General features: G+C 45.7%; 1 protein-coding gene across 1 annotated transcript in view; it reads left to right on the forward strand.

Annotated features, from left to right (window-relative positions):
- LOC138747393 (peripherin-like) overlaps nt 1–21,279 on the forward strand; it is a 40,596-nt gene that overhangs the window by 12,066 nt on the left and 7,251 nt on the right. The window contains exons 2-8 of the mRNA XM_069906553.1: nt 6,963–7,023; nt 12,609–12,704; nt 13,059–13,220; nt 17,180–17,305; nt 19,105–19,325; nt 20,298–20,341; nt 20,436–20,512. Coding sequence (XP_069762654.1) covers nt 6,963–7,023; nt 12,609–12,704; nt 13,059–13,220; nt 17,180–17,305; nt 19,105–19,325; nt 20,298–20,341; nt 20,436–20,512 — 787 coding nt within the window. The remainder of the gene's footprint in view (nt 1–6,962; nt 7,024–12,608; nt 12,705–13,058; nt 13,221–17,179; nt 17,306–19,104; nt 19,326–20,297; nt 20,342–20,435; nt 20,513–21,279) is intronic.

Here is a 21,279-nt window from a genome sequence, read left to right on the forward strand (position 1 = left end):
CTTGATGCTGGTCTGCACTGTCATTGGGTTCCTTGTATACCTGTTGGTTAAGATCACAGCGTTATAAAAACAGATTCAAGGTGCAGATGAATTTCTGGCGGTAGCCAAATTTGAGAAGGATACTGCACAGTCTCGCTGATTAACAATATCAGAGGGTTTTGTGAAAATCGTAGCTTTGAGAGTTGATCCTAAATTAGTTTGGATTCCTATACCCAGAGCCACTGACTTTGGAAGACCAATATTTTTTCAGTCTTGGCCACAACGTTGGAGATCATTTTAACTTGGGAAATTTTAAATTTTTATTTATTTGATTTAGCTGATTCTGGCTAGTTAAACCCATGTTAAACCCAAATTACACCCAAATTAACTTACAACCCCCATGCATTTCTTTTCAGAGGGTGGGAGGAAACTGGAGCCTTTGGGGAAAACCCACGCAGACACGGGGAGAACGTGCACACTTCTTCCAGACAGCGCCAGATTCGAACCCTGGTTGCTGGGGCTGGATTAAGGTTTCTCACCCACCCAATATTCGCGCTTTCCGGTCAAATGTGATCCTGTGCATTTCCTGCCATTCGCTGAGTTAATGGTTAAAGTCTTCACTGGACACTCTGAACTCAAAGACAGGCCGATGCTTTCCATCAACCCTCAGCCTAGTTATGACCCCATTAACTCTGATTCGATGCATCCTTTCTCAGAGGAACAATTACCCTCCGTGAATTAGAACCATAGAATAATACAGCACAGAAAACAGGCCCTCAGCCCTTCTGGTCCATGCCGAAACATCATTCCGCTAATCCCACTGATGTGCTCCCATTCCATAACCTGCCAGACCTCTCTCATCCATGTATCTATCCAATTTACTCTTAAAAGTTAAGATTGAGCCCAGATTTACCACATCAGATGGCAGCTCGATCCACACTCCCACCACTCCCTGAGTGAAGAACTTTCCCCTAATGTTCCCTCTTAAGCCTTTCTCCTTTCCGCTTAAAACTATAACCTCTCGTATTTATCTCTCCCAATCTAAGTGGAAAAAGCCGTCTCGCATCCACTCTGTCTATCCAGTGGTTTTCAACCTTCCCTTCCTACTCACATCCTTTACTAATCACAGAGCACCGATGGCATAGGGAATACTTAAAATGGGATGTGAGTGGAAAGAAAAAGGTTGAGAACCACTGGTCTACACCTCTCATAATGTTGTAAACCTCTCAAATCTCCCCTCATTCTTCCAAGGAATAAAGTCCTAACCTGTTTAATCTTTCCCTGTAACCCAACTCCTGAAGACTCAGCAACATCCTAGTAAATCTTCTCTCCACTCTTTCAATCTTATTGATATCCTTCCTGTAGTTAGGTGACAAGAACTACACACAATATTCCAAATTTGACCTCACCAATGTCTTAAATTGAAGGAACAACACCTGATTTTTCTGTCTGGGCATTAACATTGACTTTTCTGGGTAACAGGCTAACCTGTTCTCCTTTCCCCATCCCTTCCTCATCCCTCTGCCTTCTTTCCCTCAGCTCTCCACTCCCTTCCCTCTCCATTCACAGAGCCATCCCCTCACACCCTGTTAACTGGTGTGCCCTCCCTTCCTTATCCATCAATTACCTCCTGCCCTGTGGGATCGTGCTCCTCCCCCATCTCATTCCCCCCCACCCCACTATTTTGTTGAGGCACCTGCCAACATTTTATCCGCACTTTGATGAAGGGCTTAAGTCTGAGACGTTGGTGGTATCTATCTTTGCTACATAAAGGCCACTGTTTCACCTGCTGAGTTTCTCCAGCATTGTGTTTTTACTTCAACCGCGGTGTCTGCAGACATTCGTGTTTTACTGATAATTGAAGGCATTTCCTTTTTATCGTACAGTTTTCTATTCATAGATAATAACGTGAATAAAAGGAAAGCTTATCATTTAGGACAAAATATCTTTGATTTCCATCTCCACTATTACATAGAATAAAATTTAATGGACAGTTGGGGCGAACACCAGAATTGTGACTGCGATTCAAATTTATCTTCTGCTCTTAATCTACCCAAATCACCCTGCTGGGACCTTCATTTCCTTCTTTCCCCAAACCATTACTCCTGCTCAGCACAGCCATTTTGGGCCAAAGGGCCTGACCCAAGTTCCATGTTCTGATCCCCTTGGCAACTCACCTGACCTATTTGCACCCGTCTCAAGTTCCGATCCTTGCATGCCTGCTTGTTTCAAGTCAAAACACAGAAACGCTGGAGGAATTCAGCAGGTCTTACAACATCCCTAGGAGGTAAAGGTATATTGCCGACATTTTGGGGCCTGGTAATATATCTTTACCTTTTAGGGACACTGTGAGACCGGCTGAGTTCCTCCAGCAATTAGAACATACAACACTACTACGCAATACAGGCCCTTCAGCCATCGATGTTGTACTGACCCATATATTCCTTAAAAAAAGTACTAAACCCTCCCTACCCCATAAACCTCTATTTTTCTTCCATCCATGTGGCTTTCTAAGAGACTCTTAACTGCCCCTAACATTTCAGCTTCCACCACCATCCCTGGTAAGATAGTCCAGGGACCCACAACTCTCTGTGTTTATATATATATATATATATATTAAAAAAAAAATCACTTACCCCCGACGTCTCCCCTAAACATCCCTCACTTCACTTTGTACAGACGTCCTCTCGTGTTTGCTACTCCTGCCCTGGGAAATGGGTGCTGGCCGTCCACCCTGTCTATGCCTCTCAGAATCTTGTGATCCCCTCATTCATCTTCGCTCTGCCAACCTCGCCTCATAAGATTTATTTTCCACTCTGGCCAATGTCCTGGTTAATCTCCTGTGTGTTTATACGACAATAAATGCAGACTTTCAGCTTTCACAATGTTGGCTTCAAAAACACTCTGGGGGAGGGGGGGGGGACAAGCAAAGTTGAGAACTTTTTAGCTTTCTGATTTTCCACGAGGGAAAAGTGAAATAACAAGAGTCTGCATCTCCGTGAGAGAAGGAAACAAAGATAGTGAGATGAAGGAACAAAAGGACAAACTGCTGTAGGACAATCTAAAGTGAGTGCTTCAGCAAGCCCAGGACATTACAAAGTGGAGCCAAGCAAAGCCAGGAGGTTTATTGCTTGCTGTATTTTGCAGTTGGTGGCATGTGGTGGGGAGAATGATTCAGAGCCTGACTCTGTGTCTTCATTCAAAGTGCAGTCAAACAGAACATTCCCGTCCACTCAGCAACCAGAGTGAACCTCTTTGCCGCCAGCCCCTGCTGTTGCTTTCTGCATTTGCCTCACTAACTCTGGCCCATGTCTATTGTGTAACTGAGTGTGAAGAAGTTTTCAAAGGTTGCAGGCTTAATCTGTCTTTTTAAACAGCAAGACCGTTGCGTCAGCCATGGAGTTGGACAACAAATTTTTTTCTAAAGGTTTGCTTTCTGAAAAGAAATTGGGGATTATGATAGACAACATCAAGCTGGGCACAAAGATCATTTCAGATTTGCTGCATCACGTAGGAAGTTGGAGAAAGGTTAAATTAACTTTGATTGAATTCAGCCTGTTTAATCACAATGTGACGCTGACACATCGCGTTAGTTCAACTGACCTGAAAAATGTTTTGCCACTGATTTTCATTTGTACTCGGCATCTGATGCCTCTCGTATCAGTGTCCAACAATAGTCGGCCGGCACTGATGGATTCCACTTGCCCTACGATGTCCTGGGGAAACCTTTCACCGAGTTCGTCACTGACGGCACCAAGATCAGCCGGGAAGACGTCCAAGTGCGGATGCAGAAAATGAATTTTCAACGACATGTTGCACCTCGTAGTTTTGTAGGCTTGAAGTCAACTTAAAATAGGATAGGAAACCACCACAATAGATTATATCTAAATAACAGTATGTGTCAGGAAAATTTGAAGGTGATTTTTGTGATCAGCAGCCCAAAATCCATAAAATACACCCAAAAATGTTCAAGAAGCAAAATCTTCATTGTCCAGTGGGATTGATAGCTTGATAAACAAAGGCCAATTAGAACAAGCAATGAGCTGGTGAAATGGTCAGTCAGTGTTTCATCAGTAAAGGGTCTCGACCTATCTCTGGCCCCCAGATGCTCATGACCTGCTGAGTGCCTCCTTATTTGCTCAAGGTTCCAGAATCTGTCAGTTTAACATTTCTCAAATGGAAATTTAGGGTCTCTTCACAGTGCCAGAAAAACCAGACATTACAACGACTTCACACACTAAAAGCAGCATAATTTTTCCAGAAAGATCCAATGAGAAGAGGATTATTTCATTCAAATTACTTGTGTCAAAATCTGTTTCAGTTGCTTAAACCCAGACAGAGTCCCCTGGACAGATGTACGTTACTAAGAGATTGGAAATGTACAGTATATACTCATGTAATAGTCGATCCTGTGTAAAAATCGACCCTCCTCCTCCCCCCCCCACCTATTTTTGCCCCGACTACCCACCCATCCAAGCACCCGACGCCTCGACCGTGGATCCTCACCTTGGCTGCCTGTCCACCTGAGCTCCCGACACCCTGACTGTGGATTCTCGTCTATGCCATGGCCGCCCGTCTATCAGAGCTCCTGACACCCCGACCATGGACCCTTGCCTGCCCACCTGAGCTCTTGACGCCCCAACCGTGGACTTACCTCCCGGTCCCGGCTCCCTGAGCTCCCAACATCATGAATGACGCAGATAATTATCGTGGTCAAAAGTAGTGTTTGTGTAAAAGTCAACCCCCCCCAAATTTGACCCGAAAAATTATTCCCCAAAATTCGACTATTACACAAGTACAGTACAACTGATTATTTGAAATTGGATTCTCCAAAATCCTCATTTATTCAAAAAATTTTTTGGAGCCGAACTGACTGGGGACCTTGGGTTCCCAGCAGTAGTGCAGACCTCAAGCTCCTGGGCAGCAGCAGGGACCTTGGGCTCCTGGTATGAGCAGGGTGTCGGAGATGGGCGGCAGCCAGCATTTTTTTGGGTGAGAATTAAACTTTATTTCATCCTTAAAAAGCCTTGTTGTTTGCTGTTGTTACTGAGCTGTTTTTAAAAAATGACCAGTTCTCTGGGGAAAAAGAAATGTTTATTCGACATAGGCCCGGCCCTGACCATTTTGGATAATTAGAGCTGTCTGTGTATACAGTATGGAAGTTAATGATTCCCTCTTTGCCTCATTTTGTTGTCCAAACCCCATTGATTGACACTTTAGGGAGTTTGGTTCGGAATGATTTCCACCCAAAGGTCAGTTGGATCTGTAGGCTTTCCCTGAGGAAATCGGCTGCCCTGACATTTGGACCTGGTAGAACGAGCTATCATATTAACAAGATCACAAGATGGATGCTCACCTCTTCCAAACACCGTTGTGGCTTCGTATCTGAGGCAGTTAATGTTAGACTGTAAGATTCCAGATTCTTTTAGGTTTGTTAGGGAGGGAGGATGGCAATTCTTTCAAACTGTGTTGTTCAAACTAAATGCAAGAGCTTCAGTCAACATTCCTGCTTCATTCAATATCATTAAAACAGGCACTTACTGTGTATGTCTTTGTCCACTTGAAATTGAAGCCACCCGTCAGCAATAACAATGGACAACAAATCTTTCAAAAGGTTTGCTTCCTGGGAAAAAAAATTGGGGATGATGGACAGCTTCATGCTGAACACAGAGATCATTTCAGATTTGCCGAATCACGTAGGAAGTTGGAGAAACATTAAATTAACTTTTTAAAATTGAATTTAACATGTTTAACCGCATCATGTACCCCTGAGCCAAGCTCTCAGGTTGACTGCACCTGTTGCACAACAAATGTGAGGAGCCCAGGGTTTGTCAGGGCCACCGATTTTACAACCGGAGTAGAGCTCATAAGCTTTCTTTATAAATACAGTCATGCTGTGTCTTTGAGCCTTAAGCATATACATACCACAAATGTAACAGAATGTATCGCAGCTGTTGCGATATTGACGAGACATTTCTGCTGTTTTGAATCTTTCTGAAGACAATAAATGCTGTGGTTAAGTACCCTCACTCTGCTATTGCCTGAAGAACATGTGCATCAACAGGTGTTTGATCTATAATCTGTGGTGCAGCAAGCAGACACAAGACACAGAAAAGACTGTATTATAGGCTTTAATCCACTTAAACTCTGTTGTCCACCAGCAGTGGTCTCGGTTGCTCCACGCATGACTGGCCTAGGAGGGGTTGGCTCAAGTCTATATTCAGGGCGGTGATTGACAGCCGGGCAGGTGCAGTCAGCCTCACAGGTAGTCTTCCTGCAAGTACAGAGGTCGCCCCTGCAGTAGGCTGGTGGGCACGTGGCCCAGTGCTGTGGTTGTATCACCTTGATAACAATGTAATGCACAGCATCTGTGTATGTGAGCTGCTTTTAAATAAAGCCTGTCTGCATCTATCCTGACCAAGCATCCCCAGGCCTAAGACAACATTTGCATAGCATCTGCACTGAATGCATGCCTTGGCAGGCTTGGACTGACCAAAGCAGCTTGCTTTGTGGGCAAATATACTGGTCGACTTAAAATATGACAGGAAATATCTTTTTTAAGAAAAACGGTACACGATAGGAATTTTTTTAGAAGTGACTTGTGATCAGCAGCCTAAAATCCACAAAACACATCCAAAAGTGTTCAGGAAGCAAAATCTTTGTTGTCCAGTGTTAAATGTGTACGTGTGGTGTGCCCCTCACTCTTGTCACATCAGAAAATGGAGCATTTTTTCCCTTATTAAATCTTCTGCTCAAAACACAGCCGTGTTACTTGGCTCCAAAGTAATGGTCACTGGATTGCCAAGGCAACGACTGCAAATTGCATGTTTTTTGTTAAGATCAGCTCCCCACTTCAATGCAGGCTGGTAGTTGGAGTGAAACCTCAAGGTATAATCTGCCTGCATCAGTGCGATTGAAGGCGAGCTCAGTGGCATGTTCTCTGGCTGGGAACTCAGTAACGCTCCTGTCTAAATATGCTGCAGGTTTGAAGAGGAAGCCCAGAAGAGGGACGATGCCGAAAATAACCTGGCTCTCTTCAGGAAGGTGAGTGTCCTAGACTGGACAAGCACAAAGGATCAAAGCACAATTAGGACAGAAGAAAGGTGATGCAGCGAAACGTGCATAAATAGACATTCTCTTCAAAACCTGTCCACATGCAAACAAGAACAGTCAAACTGGGATAGACAATAGGTGCCCTCTAAACAATTACCCAATTAATCAATTAACCCTGACACCCTCTCCTCTTCGCTCCCCTAATGGCAGCCACTGAATCCTTTCCCCTCCCGATTTAAGCAACAGGTCCCAGGTAAGTGAGCAATACATTTTTTTCAAAAGGTTTGGTTCCTGAAAAAAAATTGAGGATTATGCTGAACACAAAGATAATTTTAGATTTGCTGTATCGCGTCAGAAGTTGGAGAAACATTAAATTAACATTTATTGAATTCAGCCTGTTTAATCGCATCCTGATGCTGACACATTGCGTTTGTTCAACTGACCGAAAAATGTTTTGTAGCTGATTTTCATTTGTACTCGGCATCTGATGGCTCATGTGTCAGTGTCCAACAATAGTCGGCTGGCGTTGATGGATTCTAGTTGCCCTATACCCCTTTTCCAGGGTCGCAGTGTCCTGGTGAAGCCTTTCACCGTGTTCGTCACTGACGGCACCAAGATCAGCCGGGAAGACGTCCAAGTGCAAATGCAGAGAATGAATTTTCTTTTTTTTAACATTTTATTTAAAATTTATCCAAACATGTATAATCAAATTCAACATATTAATACACAATACAAACAAATAACAATCTAAAACTACGTACATGATGGTATATAGCCCACCCACCCAAAAGCCCCCCTTCCCCCCAATTCCCCCCAACCCCAGAATAATCAATATAAGAATGAACTATAGTTATATAGAAGGAAAAAAAATAAACTTTCAGTATTCCAATATACCTATTTTAAACAAAATAATGCATTCCAGAGGAGATTTCTCATGGGTCCAGAGGTGCAGGAAGCCCAACATAAATTTAAACCTAATATTTGGGTATGCAGGAGCCAAACTTATAGAAACACATCATATTTATTTCTTAAATTGTATGTAATTTTTTTCCTAAGGGATATAATTTTGAATTTCTGCATTCCATTGTGTCACACTCAAATGGGTATCTGATTTCCAAGTGACTGCAATACATTTTCTTGCCATTGTTAATACAATTTTAACAAACTCTAATTGGTATATTGGCAATTTTAATTTAGGCCTTGTTCCTTAAATATTTCCTAATAAAAATAAATCTGGATTTTGCGGAAATACGACGCCTGTAACTTGTTCCAAAACGTTTGCTAATTCCAACCAAAAAGTTCTTACCTTGGAACAGGGCTAAGTTGAATGTAAAAAAAAGTTCCTATTTCTTCACCACATCTGAAACATTGATCTGAAGAAAATTAATTTTCAATGACATGTTGCACTTCATGGAATTGGAACGGTAAAATGTTCAAAATAGTGTGTGAAACCGCAGGCCCTTGCAGACAAACCGTGGAGAGCACCATGCTTATGTTTGTTTTCTTCCCTATAAAATAAGGGAAAATCCATAGGAAATGCGAGTTGTGTGGCTGAATCTTGTTTGCTCAGTGCAAACAAGTAAAGGAAGGAATGTTCTCATTGGGTGACTCTTCCCTAAACATCTTGGCATTCACCAAGCCAGTGAAGTATTTCACTGCAAGCATTGCCAAGTGGTGGGGCTTGGCAGGGTGAGGTGGGCAAGTGGGAAACCTTAAAAGCCCATCTCTTTTCAGACATGATACCGTGATAGGCCTACAGTTGGGATCGTATTTGTTGAATATTTTAATCGTGTGGTTAAACAAGAATCAAGAATTAATGTTACAGAGACATAGAATAAGATGAGAAATAAAAAGAATAATTGATACAGGTTGTCTATGTTCCAACTAACCCCATCCCTTCCTTACCCCCTCCAAATGAGTCCCCATAAGAGAAGAAGGAAGGTAGAAAATAGAAGAAAGAGAAAATGAATAAAAGAAGGAATCATGAAAGAAAGAGGGGCTGTCGGGATCTGGAATCCAGTCCAGAGGTCTAACTCTTTTTCTTACCTGGATCATATGGGAAAGAACAATGACGTTAAAAACTCAAAAATAGAATAAGTATCTAAAATATTCAACCCTGCGCTATGCAAGTATGGCCGCCATACCTGCAAGAACATATTATACTTCTTCCTGAAATTGTAAGTAATTTTCTCCAGGGGAACACAACTCTGCATTTCCGCATTCCCTCGGGCTGTGTCAGAAGAGAATCAGACTTCCAGGTAACTGCGGTACGTTTCCTGGCCACTGCCAATGCAACTTTAAGAAATTCTACTTGGTACTTGGACAGCTTCATTTTAGTTCTTACGCCCACAATATTTCCTCGGAGAAACAATTCTGGGCTTCGTGGCAATTGTTTCCCAATGATCTGGTGTAATAAAATTCTTAAATTTTCCCAAAAGGGTTTCAGTTTAGTGCATGACCAGATAGAATGTAAAAAAGTACCTGTTTCATCCCAACATTGAAAACACATATCGGGTATATTCGAATTTAATTTGTGCAACATCTGAGGAGTAAGATATAGTTGATGCAAAAAGTTACATTGCACCAGTCTATATTGTACATTAATTGTATTGGTCATGCAATCCTGGCAGGTTGGACCAGGTCTTATCATCAATACAAATATTCAAATCTGATTCCTATCTTTGTTTTGATCGATATAACTCCCATTTAGAGGTGCCCAATTGAAGTAAGGAATACATAACTGATGTGAATTTCTTTGTATTCCCCTTTCAAATCGGAATCTCCATTTCACGGCACTCTGGTAACATCATGGTCAGTCCTAATTCATCTCTGAAAAGAGCTCTTAACTGAAAGTAGCAGAAAATTGTATGATTATAAATATTGTATTTATTTTTTAACTGTTCAAATGACATCAATTGCCCTTGTACATAACAATCTTCTACATATCTGAACCCTTTACGGAACCACACGTAGAATTTTATTATCCATTGTTAAAGGAATTGATCTACTTTGAATCAAAGGTGTTTTTGAAGTGATTTTTCTTTTTGATCCAATTAAATTGTTCAATTTATGCCAAATATTCAAAATATGCTTTGTGAGAGGTACTTCCTTTCCTTCAGAAATAGATTTAGTGTCCCATTTATATACAAAATTTACATTGTACATAATAGAAAAGTTCTCAGATGTATCTATTTCAATACGAGGAGTATTGTCTGTCAGGCAGATGAGCTTGGGGCATGGATTTGCAGGTGGGATTATGACATTATTACTATTAGTGAGCAGGACTTCCTCGCCCTTCCTACCCACGTCATTTGTTCCTACATGCACCACGACATCTTGCTGCTCACCCTCTCTCCTTAGAATCAGGAAAACTCGATCCAAGATATCTGGAGAAAACAGACCATTCAAGATAATCGATCTCTGTGGTATCTCTCCCCCTAACTATCAAATTCCCTATCAATACTGCTCTCCTCTCCTCCCTCCTTCCCTTCTGAGCTGAGGGCCCAGTCTTGGTGCCAGTGACGTGACCACTACAACTTGTCCCTGGTAGGTCATCCCCACCAACAGTATCTAAAACAATATACCTATTGTTGATGGGAATGGCCTCTTCCCCTTGCCTCCTCTGACACTTAGGGGGTGACTGCCTCTCTAAAACCTCTCTACCTTATCTGTGAAAAGATGAATCTTATGTTCATCTTGGTCATCTCTGAATCCCTTAATATCTGGGTCCCCTCGAATAATTTCCACCAGAGGCTCTATGGCCAATATGAAGTGAGCCAGAGATTGCGGACATCCTTGTCAGCTAATATTTTAAATAAGAAGTCCCACTCAAGTCTATCAAGAGCCTTTTCCGCATCCAAGCCTTAATTCACCTCTTTTCTGGGCTACAGTCATGATTGTATTGAATGGCGGAATGGCTTCAAGGAGCCAAATGCCCTCCATTTCTACGTTGAAGGCATTGGCCATCTTCTATTAAATCTGACATTTAAATCCCAACACTTAAACTCTTGAGTTCCCTCTTCTCAGCAGATGCGGCCTTCCCTATCACCGAATCATCATCAGTCAAATGTTGGCATGTTACCAAACTCTTAATGCCGTCCAAAGTGCTGTAAATGGAGAATCCTGCAATCTCTTTGCCTCGGTCTGTCAATGCTGATTATAATTAAACATGATTCAAATTATCCTTCTGACATCGGGAGCAAGAAGTGATCAACAGGGTGGCAGCTGAGTGTATGGGAAGAGGGGGCTGCCCCCAGTAACTTCAGACAGAATTTCCCCTGGACTATTGTACTTGTAAATTAAGTTCTAAATTTAGATATAAAGTGTGGTAACAGGCCCTTCTATCCCATGGGCCCGTGTTGCCCATTTACCCCAATTAACCTACAACACCCTTATGTTTTGAAGGGTGGGAGGAAACCGGAGCCTCCGGGGAAAGCCCACACAGACACAGGGAGAACATACAAACTCCTTACAGACAGTGCGGGTTTCGAACCCCGATTGCTGGCGCTATAACAGCGTTGCACTAACTGCTACACTATCCATGCCGCCAGACCTCTATGCTAACCAGACCCCTCACCCCTGACTCTGGATCAGCAAAGTGTTTAAGGTGGTTATGGCAGATGATGTGACAGGAGTGGGGTGGGGGGAGAGGGGATAGAAGAAGCATCTGCAATTGTTAGTGAAGCAACTCACCCAAAGACCCCTTTGGGCTCTGACCCCTCGGAAGACTGGGCTCTGAATCTGATGCTGGAGCACAAAGTCCAGGCTGACGCTCCAGTCCAGTGGTGAGGGGATGTCCTGTTGTTCTAGAAGTCACCTCTCCGTTAAACTGAAGCCCCTCCTGCACTCTCAGGCAAATGTGAAAGTGATGTTGTTTTGAAGGAGTTCTCCCCAGCATCTGATCACTTTCCCAAAACTAGATCATCGGTAATTACCGCCTCGCCCTTCTTAAGAACCTGCTGTGAGCAAATTGTCTGCTCGATGTTTGATATGATGACAGCTTCATTCGCTGTGAAGCACTTAAGGATTTCCGCGATTCTGGGATCTTAAGAACATATGATAAGGACAGGGCGGCACAGTTTGTATAGCGGTTAGCGCAGCGCTGTTACAGCACCAGAGATCGGGGTTTAAATCCCGCGCTGTCTGTAAGGAGTTTGTATGTTCTCCCTGTGTCTGTGTGGGTTTTCCCCGGGGACTCTGGTTTCCTCCCACCCTTCAAAACGTACTGGGGTTGTAGGTTAATAGGGTGTAATTGGGCGGCACAGGCTCGTGGGCCAGAAGGGCCTGTTACCGCACTGTACGTCTAAAAAATCTGAAAAATTAAAATTTAGTGTAAAATTTAAGTTTAAAATAAAAAAACTGGAGCAGATGTAGGCCATTTGGCCCTTTGAGTCTGTTCTGCCCATTCAATGCGATCATGGGCGGTCTGATGATAGGATCCCCTTTCGGTCTTTGTCCTCTCTCCACTCCTCTGCCATTTGAGGGAGGTTGGGTGAGTGCAAGAGAGCAGTCAAAGGCCAGCCACAGCCATGCTGAGTGGGCCACTCCTGCTCATGCCCTTGTGCTTGACCCGACAGGATGTCGACGAAGCAACTTTGGCCAGGGTGCAGCTGGAGAGGAAAGTCGAATCATTACTGGATGAGATTGAATTTCTCAAGAAGTTGCATGACGAGGTAAACTTTGCATTGTTCTCCTGTGGTCTGTACCGTGACGTTGATTTCATGTGGTATTTCCTTATGGGCGGGGGGGAGCCATTTTACCCACTGAATCAGCTTTTGGAAGAGCGGGAAGTGGAGGAGATGTGGGTGAGGGCTGGGCTGATGGTGGTGGAGGGGAAGCCACGTTTGTGGAAGAAGGAGGACATTTCAGATGATCTGGACTAGAAGGCCTCATCTTGGGAACAGATACAGTGGAGCCGGAGAAATTGTAAGAAGGGAATCCTTGCAGGGAACTGGATGTGCTGACTTACTGACCACTGCTTTACTCCCGTCCGTTCTAAGTGTCTGCGCTCCTCTCTTCCCCTGCAGGAACTACGGGACCTTCAGGTGAACATGCAGGCATCCCAGGTGCAGGTAGAGATGGAAGTGGCAAAGCCAGACCTGACTGCGGCGCTGAAGGAGATCCGCACACAGTACGAGACCATTGCCACTAAGAACGTGCAAGAGGCCGAGGAGTGGTACAAATCCAAGGTGAATAGGGCAGCGGGATTCTCTCACCCCCACCCCGCAGCTCTTATTTAATCGCTTACGGGACCCGAACGTCACTGGCAAGGCCCGTCCCTCATTGCCACGGAAAAGCCATTTTCTTGAACCGCAGCAGCCCCCCTGGTGAAGACCCTCCCTTGGAGCTGTTGGGAGGAAGTCACAGGATTAGAACTCAGGTCATGATGATGGACTGGTGATGTATTTTCCAGTCAGGGTGGGGTGCATTTGGAGGGGAACCTGAAGGGGGGTGGTGTTCCCATGTGCCCAGTGATCATGCCCTTATTGATGGTAGAGGTTGTAAGTTTAAAAGGTGATATGGGAATTTATTGTCATACACATACCATAAATGCTGGCGTATTGGACGACATGTTTCAGACAATCCCCTGAATTTCCACTTAAAATGTAGGTTGTGTGTGTGTATGTGTTACGCGCCCTTTGTCAGTCGTGATTGACCATGATTTCTGCGCTATAAAGCAATGCTGTAGTGGTCTCTCCAGGGCACAAGCCAGGGCAGAGTTGATATGGAGATCCATCTGTTGCCCATGCAGTGGGACCACCCCCTCTCCTGGCTAATCGATACAGTTGGGTGCCAGCAGCATCGCAGGAGTTGCCGTGCCAGGGCTGGGTACAGCAGTCAGCCGCCTTCAGGACTCTGACTCTGGATTTATCCTCGTGATTTACTCCCAAAGTATAGCAGACGTTTGAAATCAGAGTTTTCCCTCTCGTAGATAAGTTATTGTTCGTGGTTAACGAGCCTCATCTGCTCAGAGCGACTGGTTTCAAGACGCCAGTGGCCCGCCTTTGCCCCTTCTGTCAGTGAGAACAGCTCCGCCGGGCATCAGAACTATGCCACACATGGAGGCCAGGAGTTGGACTTGGTTGCCAGAGGCTGTTTGAGATGCCCAACATGAAGGGCATTTGTGTTGCAGGGGAAGCTCGTCCCCACGACCACCCTTTCACTATGACAACCATTAGAGTCTGATTCTGAGCTATACTCGCTGTCTAAGTCTACCCCAAGTCAGACACTTACCTCTGACCAGTGCAGTGATGCTGCAAGGCACATTTCATATACTAACTCAAAGTATTTTAAAAGCAAATTACCCAGTATGGGTTTAAATTTGATTAGCATATTTTAAAGTAAACTACTGTCGGCTCCTTTAACCCTTTGGACTCCCTGTCTTGCTTTTCCAGGACTGGTTTTATACCCAACCAGCAGCTGGCTCGTACTGGTATTTGCACCATAGTTTACCCATGGACCCAGTCCGGAGTCATGAAAAGTTAAAAATGGCCATAGACCAAAGGGTTAACAGCCCGTTTAAAGACCGTACATAGCTGATGGCGGTGGGACTGGGTGGATGGGTTCCACAAGGTAGTGCTGAGACTTCGCTGTTAAGGTTTGGATTTTAAAATTGCCATATGAGGCAACCCCTGGTTTTGGGGTGACATTTTTCCAGTTCAGTACCATCTTATACACCAGCATATACAGTAGGTACAGCATATACAGTAGGTACAGCATATAGGTACTGAAAAAAAAGGTGAAATCTTTTTGAGTGCAGATAGATCTTTTGGTGATCCTGGAGTAGTTTTATGGTCAGGTTAGTACGGGGAGGTTCACGACTCCACACTGTTCCCTCTAAACCAGTGGTTCTCAACCTTTTTTTTCCACTCACGTACCCTCTGCCATCGGTGCTCTGTGATTAGTAAAGGATTGCTTAAGGTGGGATGTAAGTGGGAAGAAAGTGGTTGAGAACCACTGTTTTAATTGTCCCTAATTGACTCGTTATGTGCACGGTTTCAGAACTCGAAAGAAAATGGGCCAATGACAATTTTTCTCAAGCAAAATATTTCAGTAACAATTGGGTCTCGAGCAGTGATTCTCAACCTTCCCTTCTAACTCCCATCCCACCTTAAGCAATCCCTTACTAATCATGGCAGAGGAATTACTTAAAGTGGGATGGGAGTGGAAAGAAAAAGGTTGGGAACCACTGCTCGAAGCTGTGTACGTGCCCGCACACCGGTTTTGCGAAGAGCACACAAGGGAAATGAATGTGCACACAAAAGGCCAGCACCTAAAATAAAAATCTTAACTAAATATGTTACTCCGTAGAGTGCAAGCATACGTGTATTATATTGAAACATGCCAATACAATTTTATTAGCCATGAAAGATGGTCTGTGCCAAAATGATCTTGAACCAATGTCAAGTTCACGTTTGTACAAGCATCCAGTGCGCACGTACTTTTTGTCACAGGAAAAAAAAATCTGTACAACATAAGATTTTTGCTCACGCTGACTGCTAAAAAACAAAGGGAACATTGTTCACAAGCCTGATGGCTGTTGGATAAAAACTGTTCTTAAACCTGGAAGTGCTGGACTTCTGCCTAAAGGTAACAGCAAGATGCGGTTGAGACCGGGGTGATGCAGGTCCTTTCTGGTGTTGGCTGTCTTCTTGAGGCAGCATTTCACCTTTTAAATTTTAAATTTAGACATGCAGCACGGTAACAGACCCTTCCGGCCCACGAGCCCATGCTGCCCAATTACACCCCATTAACCTACCCCCCCCGCCCCCCACCCCCCCCGTATGTTTTGAGGTGTCATGTTGGGAAGAGTATCAGGTTCAGTGGGTTCACAGAGAGAAGACTGAATACAAGTGTTACAATCACATATAAATTTAATTAACTTGTGGGAAACAAACAGGGGAGAACGTTAAATGGTACTCGATCACTATTTCACTTAAGCAACAGTATAGACATTCACCTTGGACCTAGGTTGGACTCTGACAATAGTGAACCTATACTCCACGCCCACACACTTGAGTAAACACACTACACACGTGGATTCTTATACGCACACACGTTTCCCTCCAAGTATTGCTCTGTCACCATACTACGGCTCAGCTTCAGTGAAGTGCACACCTTACCCGTGACACTTCTAGCAATGTCCACAGTTCAGACCTGATGTGGAATGGTGTCTGGGGTTTGAACCACGAGGCAGAGAGAAAGAACATGCTGTGCTTTGGTGTTAGATGCAGTGCTAATCTATAGTTTTTAGCCAATAATGACTCTAGATGATTTACATTAGCCAATGGCAAGGTGTGTACTTAATGGGTGGGCGGTGTCAAATTTTGATTGACGGGATGTGACTTCCAAATGAGTTTCAGAGAGGGTGGTCATGTGACCACCCACAATACACACATTCCAGACAGGCAGGGAGCCCACGTTTACTCCGCACATGGCAGAAGGGTGGGAGGAAACTGGAGCCCCCGGGGGAAAACCCACGCAGACACGGGGAGAACGTACAAACTCCTTATAGACAGTGCAGGATTTAAACCCCGGTCCAGATCGCTGGCACTGTAACAGCATTGCACTAACTGCTACGCTAATCTTAAAACTGAGATTGATAGGTTCCTGATTAGCCAGGATATCAAAGGTTATGGGGAGAAGGCCAGGCACTGGGGCTGAGTGGGGAAATGGATCAGCTCATGATTAAATGGCGGGGCAGACTCAATGGGCTGAACAGCATATTTCTGCTCCTATGCCTTATGGTGCATCCTCTTGTTTTTGACACATCCACCTCCACCATGGTGGTAGAAAAGATTTTCACTATGACCTTATCTGGGTCTATCATAACCTTCTGTACTTTTATCAGGTTACTCTGTCACCTCCTTCGCTCTGGGTAAAACAGGCCCAACCTGTCTGATTTCTCCCCACAACAGTCCTTTTCCCCAAGGATCTCCTGCCCTGCTAATGGGGGCTCATGTTGCATAGATGCCTTCCCCTTGCCAGGTTTGTGAAGCTTGATGGGCATTCGGCCTTGGAGGGACAGGAAGCATCCTGGGGTTGAGGGGTTCTTCCTCCCTCCCTCGGGTTGCATGTCGCGCAGTGTGTACTCTCCCTGGCTCACTCGGCTAAAGTGCCTGCTCCGTTCTCCCACTGCCCCCCACAGTTTACAGACCTGACGGATGCCGCAAACCGGAGCAATGAGACCCTGAGGCAGACGAAGCAAGACCTGAATGAGTCACGGCGTCAGATCCAGTCCCTGACCTGTGACCTGGAGGCCTTGAGAGGAACCGTAAGTGAAAAGGGGTCACAGTCAGTGGGATGGATGAGTGTGTGTGGTGAGCTGAGCGGGGAGGGAATTTTGGGGGGGGGAGGGGAGCGTGGGGAGCCAGGCAGGTGGTGGGATGGAAAAGCAGAAGTTCTTTGGTTCGTGGCAACACCCACAGCCCCGAGCACTGAGGCTCCTCAGGGCTGTGTGCCCAGCCCACTCCTGTTCACACCCCTGATCCACGACTGCATGGCCAGATCCACAACAGTGTCATCAAGTTTGCAGTTGACACGACAGTCGTCAGCCTCGTCAGCAACAACGAGTTGCACTGCAGAGAAGAGGTGGAAAACCTCGTGATGTGGTGCAAGAGTAACACAACCTGAGTCTCGATGTAGGCAAGATGAAGGAGATGATTGTGGACTTCAGAAGGACCAGGAATGACCACCTTCCAATACACATCATCAACTCTGTAGTAGAGAGAGTGGAGGTTCCTTGGAGTTCACTTAACTAGTGACCTATCGTGGAGATTCAACATCTCACTTGTCAGGAAAGCACAACAGTGACTGCACCTCCTGAGAAGAATGAACTGGGCAAGGCTACCATCATGTCAACCTTCTACAGGAGCTCTATCGTGAGTGTCCTGGCCAGCTGTATCACAGTGTGGGTATGATTGCTGCAGAGAAATGGGTCGAAGGTCAATCCACAGGACCATAAGAGTGGCAGAGAGGATCACTGGGGTCTCCCTCCCACTACCCCCATCCCCCACCCCCCTTTGATGCAGAGTCAGTGTCAGAAGCGATCTAATTGGGGGGCATTGGGGTAACCACAGAGGGGCCCAAACTGCCATTTGAGAACTCACTCAGCGGGGGTGGGGTGGGGGGGGGGGAAGAGCGGGTGCCATACCTGCCATGGACCTCTTCCATCCGCTGCGTTATCACACTTCCCCCTCCCTCCGGCGTTTCAGACAAACGTGCGCGGTTATAGCGTCCGGAGATGAAACCGCGTGATTCATTTTGATGACGCTCCCTCTGATGGCATCACCCGGTGAGGTCCGCAATGCTGGCGCTGCGGGTGGGTGGGAGGGCACAATAACTCATTTGGGAGGGGGCAAGGCCTGCGAAGGCCCCCCGTGACACCAAGCCTACATCGACGAGATCTACTGGGATCGTTTTCTGAAGAGGGTGCACAAAATCATTGAGGATCCCTCTCACCCTGCCCACAGTATCTTTCAGCTGCTCCCGTCGGGGAAGAGATCCAGGAGGATCAGAGCCAGCACCACCAGGCTGAGGAACAGCTTCTTCCCAAGGGCAGTGAGAATGCTGAACGACCAAAGGAACAGCTCACACTCACCCTCCGAGACTCTCATATTCAGGAAACAATATTTATTTATTTGTGTAGATGAAATACCTGTCCTGCATGTGTATTGTTTGTCTGTGTGTGTGTTCTATCTGGTTGCGTGTCTGCATGTTTTGCACCGAGGACCGGAGAACGCTGTTTCGTCAGGTTGTACTTGTTCAATCAGGTAACATTGACTTAACTATTCATTGGATGACACAGTGGGCCTTGTGTCAGCACCTCTGATGCTGGCTATCTCCCATCTCCGCTGCCATCTTTACTGATTCAGGCCAACTTGCTTCTAGCTGCGTCCTGATTTGTCAGCTTGTTATCGATTGGATCAGTCCAACTCCGATTCATTGGGACTTGTGATTGGTTCACGGGGTTGTCATTGAGCCGTCCAGTCTCAGTGCGGGAAATGCTCCTGGTGGGTGGCATGTGTGCACAGGACCGTCTGGGTTGTAAGCTCTCGGAGTATGTTTCTGCAGAATGAGTCTCTGTTGCGCCAGCTCCGTGATGCAGAGGAGCAGTTCTCGGCTGAGTCGGTCGGTTACCAGGACACCATCAGCCGGCTGGAGCAAGAGATCCACCATATGAAGGACGAGATGGCAAGGCACCTGCGGGAGTATCAGGATCTGCTTAACGTCAAGATGGCCCTGGACATTGAAATTGCCACATACAGGAAGCTATTGGAAGGAGAGGAGAGCAGGTGAGTCGAGTTGTTCTGCCTTCCCCTCCATCAAACAAGTGGCATAGTGGGGGAAAATCAGTGGTTCGGGCCCAGTTTCAGAAGACCATCAGATGTAGAAGCAGAATGAGGCCATTCAGCCCATCGAGTTCGCTCTGCCATTCGAATCGTGGCTTGTCTATTTTTCCCCTCAACCCCGTTCTGCCTTCTCCCCATAACCTTTGACACCCTTACTGATCAAGAACCCTTTAACCTCTGCTTTAAATCTATCCAATGACTTGGCCTCCATAACTGTTTTTATTTAAAAAAATGTAGACATCCAGCACAGTAACAGGCCCTTTCGGCCCACGGGCCTGTGCTGCCTAGTTACACCCGAGTGACCAACAACCTCTAGTAAGTTTTGATGGGTGGGAGGAAACCCATGCAGACACTGGGAGAATGAACAAACTCCTTACAGACAGTGTGGGATTCGAACCCCGGTCCTGATCACTAGCGCTGGAAAGGCGTTGCATTAACTGCTACTTCAATCGTGCCGCCCTGTGGCAACAAATTTGCCACCCTCTAGCTGAAGAAGCTTCTCCTCATCTCCGTTCTAAAAGGACAGCGTAGGAGTTCTGTTGAGGCCACACCTGGAGTTCTGTGTACATTTCTGGTCTCCTGACTTCAGAAAGGATAGACTGGCTTTGGAAACAGTGCATAGGAGGATTAGCTTTTAACAAGAGTGTGAGTAGTCTGGGACTGTACTCATTGGAGTATAGAAAGATGGGGGTAGAGACATGTAAAATCGTGGAAGGAATAGATCAGAAGGAATTGCTTTCCCTACAGACTAGTGTATCTGGAATTCTCTGCCCAGTGACTGGGGGAAGATCAGTGGGACTAGGCTGAATAATAGTTGGGCACACAATAGAAGGGCCAAAGGGGCTGTGCTGTAATGTTCTACGGTTGTAAGTCTTGCAGAATTAGCAATAATTGTCTGTCTGTTTGCCCCCTCAGGATTGCTGTCCCAGTCCAGACCTTTGCCTCACTCAGCTTCAGAGGTGAGTTTGTGAGGGTTTAGGAGAGACCTCGAAACGTTTAAAACGGTCCCTTCTCGCGGTGATAATTCCTGTTTTTGTTGGTGTCATGTTTTAGACTATGACCACAATCTGCAAGATGTTCAGCCCAGGAAGACTGTGTTAATCAAAACTATTGAAACCCAGGATGGAGAGGTGAGAATTATTGAAGTATAACTGAAAGAAATAGGGTCTTTTTTTTTTTTTGGAGGAATGTTGTTAGTTTAAAAAACCTTTTTGAGCGGTATTACTAATAAGTTCCTGTTTCCTGACAGTCTGAGAGTTCAGGTTAATTCATAAACTGATTGTCGACATAGCTATTAACTTCCCAGCCATCAAGATCAAGCCTTCACTTATTGCCATGTACACAAATCCTTTTCCTTGTTTGCCTTTGTTTTGTCAAGGCAAACGGCTCCCAGGACAAGGGCTTCCATGCCAGATCATCAGAGATTGTCCTCCTTCATCAAACGCCATGGCTTCCCCTTGACCACCATCAACTTGGCCCTCTCCCGCACATCCGTCATTACCCGCACATCTGCCCTGGTCCCCTCCGCCCTGCAGCAAGGGCAGGACTCCCCTTGTCCTCACCTTCTACCCCACCAGCTGCTGCGTCCAACATATCTCCGCCATTTCCGCCATCTACGTTATCCCGCCACTAAACATATCCTCCCCTTTCCGCCTTCCACAGGGACTGCTCCCCGCCCCCCCCCCCCCCGTGACTCCTTCATCCACTCCTCCCTCCCCACCAATTGTCCCCTTGGAACTTACCCCTGTGACCGCAGGAGATGCTTTACTTGCCCCCACACCTCCCGTCCCTCATCACCATTCAGGGCCCCAAACTGTCCTTCCAAGTGAAGCAACACTTCACCTGTGAATCTGCAGGGGTCGTCCACTGCATCCGCTGTGGTCTCCTCTACATCAGA

This window comes from Narcine bancroftii, chromosome 12 (assembly GCF_036971445.1).
Source record: "Narcine bancroftii isolate sNarBan1 chromosome 12, sNarBan1.hap1, whole genome shotgun sequence".
Taxonomy (NCBI): domain Eukaryota; kingdom Metazoa; phylum Chordata; class Chondrichthyes; order Torpediniformes; family Narcinidae; genus Narcine; species Narcine bancroftii.